Source organism: Manis javanica, chromosome 10, assembly GCF_040802235.1.
Source record: "Manis javanica isolate MJ-LG chromosome 10, MJ_LKY, whole genome shotgun sequence".
Classification (NCBI taxonomy): Eukaryota; Metazoa; Chordata; class Mammalia; order Pholidota; family Manidae; genus Manis; species Manis javanica.
The window spans coordinates 503964-513339 of record NC_133165.1 but is presented as its reverse complement, the minus strand read 5'-3'; the positions used below and the strand labels follow the sequence as shown (position 1 = coordinate 513339).

General features: G+C 53.0%; 1 protein-coding gene across 6 annotated transcripts in view; it reads left to right on the top strand.

The window, feature by feature from the left end:
* The first annotated feature begins 3326 nt into the window (after positions 1-3326).
* Positions 3327-9376, top strand: part of MAPK8IP3 (mitogen-activated protein kinase 8 interacting protein 3) — a 44329-nt gene continuing 38279 nt past the window's right edge. For 4 of the 6 annotated variants that reach the window (XM_037005793.2, XM_037005790.2, XM_037005792.2 and 1 more), the window contains exon 1: positions 3330-3763. In XM_037005793.2, coding sequence (XP_036861688.2) covers positions 3446-3763 — 318 coding nt within the window. In that variant the 5' untranslated portion in view covers positions 3330-3445. Of the gene's footprint in view, positions 3764-9376 lie in introns of all 6 variants that reach the window. The other 2 variants (XR_012121814.1, XM_037005789.2) reach the window with 2 other exon arrangements.

Below are 9376 nucleotides of genomic sequence, written 5' to 3'. Positions count from 1 at the left end.
CAAGAGTGTACTACTTGGCATTCTTCAGTAAACATTAAGAATTACCCAGCATATCATCATGTTAAAACTTCGTTTTGACCAATTTCAGGCAACAAATTCACTAATAAATCGTGTTAGTAATGAAAACAGAGTTGATTGCCAGGTCATTGGCCTCTCACTCGGTAGTGGCTGCCCTACTATATTTGCTACTATAGGAATTCAGTGTGGTCATGTTTCTGGAAAAGGTCTAAAGCATAAATCTTAAACACTACCCTTCACAAGCATTCCCTGTAATGTGCTCACCAGAAAAACTACACAATTCACCTTTCTCCTGGACCCTCAGGTTGGGAATATGAAACTAACATTTCTCCATTAAGTTTCTGCATGCTTACTACTTTGTTGGAGATGGTATTAAACCCCCTTTCATTTTGGTTGGCTTAATCTTCATAACATTGCTAATAGGTTGATAATATTAGGCTGTTCTACAGGTTTGGAAATGGTAATTGAGGATAATTACGTCAGGATCAAAATGATCTGAATCTATAAGACACTCAAGAGAAATTAAAGAGGACACTAACAAATGGAAACTCATCCCATGCTCTTGGCTAGGAAGAATTAATATCGTCAAAATGGCCATCCTGCCCAAAGCAATATACAGATTTGATGCAATCCCTATCAAATTACCAACAGCATTCTTCAACGAACTAGAACAAATAGCTCAAAAATTCATATGGAAACACCAAAGACCCCGAATAGCCAAAGCAATCCTGAGAAGGAAGAATAAAGTGGGGGGAATCTCGCTCCCCAACTTCAAGCTCTACTACAAAGCCACAGTAATCAAGACAGTTTGGTACTGGCACAAGAACAGACCCACAGACCAGTGGAACAGAATAGAGACTCCAGATATTAACCCAAACATATATGGTCAATTAATATTTGATAAAGGAGCCATGGACATACAATGGGGAAATGACAGTCTCTTCAACAGATGGTGCTGGCAAAACTGGACAGCTACACGTAAGAGAATGAAACTGGATCACTGTCTAACCCCGTACACAAGAGTAAATTTGAAATGGATCAAAGACCTGAATGTAAGTCATGAAACCATAAAACTCTTAGAAAAAAACACAGGCAAAAATCTCTTGGACATAAACATGAGCAATTTCTTCATGAACCTATCTCCCTGGGCAAGGAAAACAAAAGCAAAAATGAACAAGTGGGTCTACATCAAGCTGAAAAGCTTCTGTACAGCAAAGGGCACCACCAATAGAATAAAAAGCCATCGTACAGTATGGGAGAATATATTCATAAATGACAGATCTGATAAAAGGGTTGACATCCAAAATATATAAAGAGCTCATGCACCTCAACAAACAAAAAGCAAATAATCCAATTAAAAAATGGGCAGAGGAGATGAGCAGACACTTCTCCAAAGAAGAAATTCAGATGGCCAACAGACACACGAAAAGATGCTCCACATCACTAGTTACCAGAGAAATGCAAATTAAACCCACAATGAGATATCACCTCACACCAGTCAGGAGGGCTACCATCCAAAAGACAACAACAAATGTTGGCGAGGTTGTGGAGAAAGGGGAACCCTCCTACACTGCTGGTGGGAATGTAAATTAGTTCAACCATTCTGGAAAACAGTATGGAGGTTCCTCAAAAAACTAAAAATAGAAATACCATTTGACCCAGGAACTCCACTCTTAGGAATTTACCATAAGAATGCAGCAGCCCAGTTTGAAAAAGACAGATGCACCCCTATGTTGATCGCTGCACTATTTACAATAGCCAAGAAATGGAAGCAACCTAAGTGTCCATCAGTAGATGAATGGATAAAGAAGATGTGGTACATATACACAATGGAATATTATTCAGCCATAAGAAGAAAACAAACCCTACCATTTGCAACAACATGGATGGAGCTAGAGGGTATTATGCTCAGTGAAATAAGACAGGTACCAAATGATTACACTCATCTGTGGAGTATAAGAACAAAGCAAAAACTGAAGGAACAAAACAGCAGCAGAATCACAGAACCCAAGAATGGACTAATGGTCACAAAAGGGAAAAGGATTGGGCAGGAGGGGTGGGAAGGGAGGGATAAGGGCAGGGAAAAAGAAAAGGGGCCTTACGATCAGCATGTATAATGGGGGGCACGGGGAGGGCTGCGCAACACAGAGAAGACAAGTAGTGAGTCTACAGCATCTTACTGCGCTGATGGACAGTGACTGTAAATGGGGTTTTTGGGGGGTACTTGAAGGGGGGAGTCTAGTAACCATAATGTTCTTCATGTAATTGTAGATTAATGATAATAAAATGAATTTAAAAAATGATCTGAATCTCCGTTTATGTCTTAGTTGGGTGGATGAGCATCCTTACACAGCAAATCAGGTTGCAAGGGGGAAATGCGTGCAATCATATTTCCGGCATCACCTGCATGGAAATGCATCAATGTGGTGAAATTTAGTCAGGAGGGGATGTACTGTAAGGATGAACTGCCCCTGAACCATCTCACTAGGTGAAGGGGAGGAGGCAGAGCATTCGTCAGCATCAAGCCACCTCGGGTTTAATCGGAATTCACACTACCTGTGTGGCCCCGCAGAATTAAATCTTGGGTTCATGGTGTCCTCAGATGATGCTGAGAGAATAAAGAAGGTAAATCCTCTAAAGCAACTCGTTTTAAATTCAGACCTTGTACTAAATTCAGGGAACACTAGTTCAGGAGAGAGGGAGAGGCGGCCCCGCCGTCAACCATAACAACGGGCTGCGGAACCAGACCCGGGAGGGCCACAGACGGGAGGTAACCGGAGGGAGTTAAGACAAGCGGCGGAAAGTGGAAGAAATAAGAGCCTAGCAAAACCGACAGAATATGAAAAAATCAAATAGGACAACCGGAAATTTAAAATGTAACCGTTGAAATTAAAAACTAGATGGGGCAGATTAATTGGCTGAAGTAAAACCGGGAAGCGAAGGCACGCAAGCCGCAGGGCGTGGAGGTGGACGGGACGACCGCCTGCGCCCGCTGGAAGGACCGGCTGGGAGCGTGCCAGGGATCGACCCCCGGGGTTCAACCGGCGAAGGGGCTCAGCGGGGCGCGCGGAAAACAAGAGACCACAGCCCGGCCCAACCGGAAGCGGCCCCGCCCGGCGCTACCGAGCTTCCGGCCTGGGGATCCACTTCCTCTTACGTCACTACCCCTAGCGGCGCGGCCGGCGGGGCTCCGGGGAGGACGGGCAACGCCCCGTCAGCTCGACGGGCGGGACTTCCGGGAGGCGAGACTTCCGGGCGCTGAGTGACGGGCGCAGCCTCAGCAGCAGCAGCAGCAGCAGTAGCAGCGGCGGCTGATCCCTGAGGCGACGACGACAGCGGCGGCGGCGGCGGCGACAGGCCGTGGCCTGCGGACCAGGGGCGGGCGGGCGGGCGCGCCGGCGGACGGCGGGCCGCGCTGGCGGCCACGATGATGGAGATCCAGATGGACGAGGGCGGCGGCGTGGTGGTGTACCAGGACGACTACTGCTCCGGCTCGGTGATGTCGGAGCGGGTGTCGGGCCTGGCCGGCTCCATCTACCGCGAGTTCGAGCGCCTCATCCACTGCTACGACGAGGAGGTGGTCAAGGAGCTCATGCCGCTCGTGGTCAACGTGCTCGAGAACCTGGACTCGGTGCTCAGTGAGAACCAGGAGCACGAGGTGGAGCTGGAGCTGCTGCGCGAGGACAACGAGCAGCTGCTCACCCAGTACGAGCGGGAGAAGGCGCTGCGCAAGCAGGCCGAGGAGGTGCGTGGGCCGGCGCGCGGGGCGCCCGGGGACCCGCCCCGGCGCCCGCCCGGGGGCCGCGGCCCCCGGCAGAGCCCCCAGTCGCCGGCGAGCGTGCGGTCTGGCAGCGCCCGCCCTGGGCCGGGCCCCCCGCTCCGCACCCGCCTCTCCCGCCGGGTGCCGGGTCTCTCCGCTTTCGGGTGTTTTTCCGCAAACCAGTGTCCCCAGAGCCCGGTCCCTGCCTTGGGCTGCTGCGGCTCCGAGCCCCCCCGGAAAAGGGGTTGCGGCCGCGGGCCTCTGCGTCGCCCCCGCTGCGGGGCCCGGCCGGGCGCATCGCTCAGGCTGCAGTGAGGCCGCCCCTTTGGCGCCGGCCGACAGCCGCCAGGTTTCCAGAGGCTTTTTTCTTCGCCCTGGGATTCCCTCGGTGGGGAAGACGATTAGCTTATATGGAAAAGGCTGAGAAATTCCCCTCCAGCTTCTGAGGGGTTAAAAGTAGAATTTTGAAATATCTGATCATGTTCTAGGATCTTCCATGGCCGGGAGATCATGTCGTGAACCGGTTGAAGAACCGCGCATTGTAGGGATGCCAGCGCACCCACTCACCGCCACACGTCCAGCAGCGACTGTGTGCCAGCCCAGGAGCATCGCGGGGACGTGGGCCCCCGTCCCTGCTCCGCCTGTGACCTTGGCCGTGGCACCTGCCTGCTCAGGGCTTTGATTTTCCACAAGTCAAATGAGTCAGTTGCCCAAGATGCTCTCTAAGCCGCCACATTCCTGTTACTCTAGGCGGAGGGTGGTACTTTGATTTTACATATAGGAAGTTTCTTATTAAATGAGCTGAATTCCTTTCAGTTCAGCTTAATACATTCTTGGCTGTACTATTGAAATAGAAGACTGTTTTAATATTTTGGCTTTTCCTCAAACCAGGGCAGTTTATGGCTTAGTTTATTTTAAAGATATTTATAAAAATTAACCGTGCCTTGTAATTTCTATTTACCGTGGTTTATTTCGCTTCTGGGATTTGTGCATCTGTCAAGAGTCAGTTGTCTGTCGATCGCGGTGCCAGGCTCCACCGAAACTGGTTTAAAGCTCTAGGTTTGAGGAGACAGAAGAGTTTATGGGATCGGGTTGTTCAGGGCTGCCTGAGGAGTCGGGGAGGGGCCTGGGGGCTGCATCACTGTCATGCGCCCTGAGGGGCCAGGCCAGGACCCATTCTACCCTGACCCCTGGCCTGGGCTTCCCCATCAGCCATGGGGGGTAGCACAGAGCTGCAGTCCTGGAAGACTGGAGTGCTGGGGCTCCCCCCGCCCCCTCCACTGCTGTGAGGAGTCTCAGTGGCCATTTCATGTCTGAGGTTCGAGTAGCTTGGTTTCCTTTCACGCTGTTCCTGTGTGGTCAACATAGGCGAGAGAAGGAGCTAGAGGAGAAAATCGGGATGGGCAACCATAAGGCGAGGGGTCAGCCTTCTGGCTTAAGACCAGTTCTGCCCAGGCAGGCCTCTGCTCTGCTCTCTGTGCCTTTCCCGTGTGCCTCTGGCCTCCTCCCACTAACACTCTGCTGGGCTAAGCTTGGTGGGTGGCTGTATGTGGTCGGGAGGAGAGCCCTTCGAGGCTGAGACCCACCAGTGCCCCAGCTGAGAGGTGCCCCACAGAGCTTACTGAGCAGAGAGCCGTGAAGCCAGCCAACGCTTGGCTGGCCAGCATGGGGGCTGTGGTCAGAAGCTGATAGCACGCCCTTGGAAAGACCTCAGGTGATGTTACAGCCAAAGGCAAGGGCCAGACACTGTAGCCGTTTTGGCACTGTAGCTTAGTTGTTCAATCCAGCAGGTCTTCATTTTGGTTTTGTGGAAAGGACCACTGTGCCCCTGTGGGCCAGGCAGGGATTGGGACCACAGATGTGGGTCTGACAGCATCAGAGCGGGAAGGGCACGGGCTACTGGCACATTTGTGTTACGCAGTGGCGCCTGAGTGCCCCGCCACTCCACTCGGGAAGCCTTAGTCAGAGCCGGGTAACCTGAGCTGCCTGCAGCCTTCCAGCCCCCGGAATCTGTGGGGTGCAGAGTAAACACATGTCCCCTGCCTGCCCATAATAACCACAGCGAGAGGGCGCGAGTTCGCTCTGGTCCCAGGATGGCTGATTCCATAGGGCGACAGTAGCTAGAGAGAGTGCAGTCTGGGAGAGGGGTCTGGCCCAGTCCACATATGCAGGCTCAAGCACCAGCCCTGCCCTTGGGAGCTGCACGCTTGGTGCTCACGCTTCACCTCAGGCCACGGTGTAGCCTGTGTAAAGCAAGTGAGTTGCCAGAAGTGGCAAGTCATGTGCCCGGAGAATTGCGGCCTGGCGCTGGGGCCGAGTCAGGGAAGGGCCCGCTGATGGATTTGCAGGGCAGCCTGGGATACCAAGAAGGGCACCTCAGTCTGATGGTGTGTGGTTTTGTCCCTGTAATCAGGGCCAGTGAGTCCTGCTCAAACGTGCAGAGCTAAATGGACCCACTGCTGACTCCTTAAATTTCTAGACTATAAAAATGCTGGAGCTTTATCCAGTAAACGTTGCCTTTAAAATGCCCCACGTTCCTTCCCTATACAAAAGACGGTTGGAACTGGGCAGCTGACTCGTCCGGCTGGAGAGCAAACAGATCCTCACGAGAGGGCTGTTTTTGCCCCATTGCCGCAGACAGCAAGGAGCCTCCTCCTTGGGGAGACCGCATGCCCGGCTCACCAGAGGAAAGACCCCCGACTTTCACAAGCAGCTGGGTGTTCTGCTGAAGAGACACATCCGTGGGTGCTACACATCCACAGAGGCACATCACCACTTGGTGCTGTGTGAGGAAAGCTTTCAGCTGGGGGAGAGTCACCCCAAACTGTCATTTCCTAGTCATATGTAAGTAAGCCACTTACTGATGAACATTTGGGTAGAATTGAGCTGGGTGGGGGAAGCCCTTGTTCTCTCACAGGGCTAAGCTGTGCGGGTGGGGGTGATCCCCGTGGTTCTCCACAGGGTTAAGTCGGGTGGGGGAAGCCGCCGTTCTCTATAGAGGTCATCATTTTGCCTTTGTTTAAGTAAGCGAATTAACACATGGAGCCACAAATCTGTCTTTGTGTTTCCCATTATGAATAGTAAATTCATCACTGCTTGGACAGGATATGCAACTTCTTCTTTCGCTGTGTTGTGATATTAAGAGCAGTTTTTCAAAAAATTGTTTGTTTCTGTAAATGAAGCCATTGCCATTGCGATTCGGCGGCCAGAGCTGCCTCCCTTGGTTCGCTCTGAATGGCGGCCCTCGTACATGTACCAGAGTACCTCGGAACACCCCTGAAAGATGAAAGCAAGTAGGCGCAGGACAGCAAAGAAAGGCGTCTCCGGGCCTGAGTGGGCACATGGGAGGCACCCGCTCTTCCTGCAGCTCTCTGAGCCCTGGGGTGGCAGTTAGACAGCAGGGCTGAAAACTGGAACACATTAATTCTTCCAAAACTGGATTTCTATGTGAAGTTTAATATCTGGTTTTTTATTTTTAAGGTTTAAAACTTTCCATTTTGGAATAATTCATAGACAAGCTGCAAAGCAGTACTCTGTATCCAGATTCCCAAAGGGGGACGCTTTCCCACCCCACTCCCTCTCTCCCTGCCTCCCTGGCGCCCTGCTGAGCCCTCAGGGGCCCTGGGTGTCCGTGTGGCCTCCTCCGCCCCCTCAGACCAGCGCCTGTCTGTGGCTCCAGCAGTCATCCTGCAGGACGTCCCTCACTTCGGCTCTCCCATGACCGTGTGACCAGGTGCAGGGCCTGCAGGCTGGGCAGGAAGCCTCCATTGGAGAGCCTGAGCGCTTCTAGATGCCCCTAAACCCTTACTCTGTGCCATGAGTGCTGGGAGGGCACACAAGTGTGAGAGGGTCCCTTTCTCAAGCTCCCCTTTGTTAGGAGGGTGCCCTGTTAAGGTGTGAACAGGCCGGGAGGCAGCAGCAGCTGAGAAGCTCTGGTTTTCCCAGCATTTGTTTTCCGTGCTCCATGCAAAGTCCTTCTCATCACCTCCCGTGTCCAGTCGCTCACCGAGTCCAGCCATTTTCCTGGCCCGATATTTGATTTAATGGGCCTTTTTTTCATCTCCTTTGCTGCCCTGCTGGCTTCAGCTGCACCCTCCCAGCCCTTCCCCAGCCAGAGTGAATACCCCAGGCAGCTCCCTGCTCCCACCTGCTCCGCCCCTTGCTCATTAACAGAAATGGAGCACAGGGTGGAGTAAGAGGGACGAGGACCACTTTGGACAGGCAGCAAAAGAGACTCCTCATGGAGGGGGCCCCCTGCCTGGACACGAATGCGTCAACCATCCCAGGCCTGGCTCTGCTCTGAGGAGGCCCTAGGCCCGCCTGCCCCTGCTCCCCGCACTGTCCCACTGCTCTGCCCGGCCCAATTTGTTCCCACTGCGTGGATCTCTTGCTGGCTCCTGTGTGCACCTGCCTCCTCGCCTCTGGTACGGGGACTGCACCGCACACATCCAGATGCTGGGGGCTTGAAAAGTGCTTGCCAAGAGGAACGGCCGCCACTCCAGTGGGCCCCCCACCATCACTTCCCGCCCCTCCCCATGGAGCTGCCTGCACTGTGCCTGGTGCCCAGGTCCCCACGGCTACTGCTCATGGCTGCTTTGCGGGCAGGGCCATCCCCTCTGGTTCTTTCTTCCTGCTCTCAAATGCCAGAGAGGCTAGGCATCTGTGCATGCCACATTGACTTGCCCCTTCAGGTCGTGGAGGTCGAGGACCTTCTAGGCTTTGAGTCCATGGACTAGCCTCTTGCCCAACACAACCTGCTGAGGTGATGGAGTCGTGATTTTATGCTGATGCAGTACCGACAGCGCATGGGACTGCTGGCACTTCAGATGTGGCTCGTGCAACTGGAGAATGAGTTTTTATTTTCACTTCATTGTACCTGGTTTGAGTGTAAATAGCCTCACGTGGCTATGGCTACAGGAGTGGGCAGGGCAGCCACCCACAGCCTGGCTGGGTCGCTTTCCTGTGTGACGGGCAACAAGGGGCCTCAGGGAAGGTGGGTTTTCAGTGAACATGTTCCAGAGTGAGGAGAGATCCCAGAGCAGTGGATTTTGATACAGGAGACCAGACGGAAGGAAATACTGTGAGATGAACAGAAAACATAACAGAAAAATAAGTGGCAGCTCTTCAGGAAACAACAGGTGATGAAATCCTCGAAAGGCTGAGAGGAAGCCTGCTGGGAAGTCACACCCGGAAGCCGCCTGGTGCTTAGGGCCCAGGAGTGACTCTTTGACCCTGGGCTTCCTGTCCTTTTTTTTCTCCCCACTCCCCGCTTCTTTGTAACAACTTCACTGAGGTTGATGTACTAAACTGTACATATAGGAAGTGTGCTGTTGGGAGAGTTGTGACACACCTACACCCCAGAAACCATCCCCCAGTCAGGGTAGTGATGCTGTCATCATTCCTGAAGCTTCCTTGTGGCCCTTGGTGATCTCCCCCTGCCCCCACCCCCAGTAACCACTACTCTGCTTTCTCTCCGTGAGGGTTAATCTTCATCTTCTAGAACTCGGTGTGAACGGAGTCATGCAGTGGAGAGAGCTTTGTGGTCCGGCTCCTTTCAGCCAGCAGGACTGCGATCCGTCCGGGGCTGCCTGCCCACTG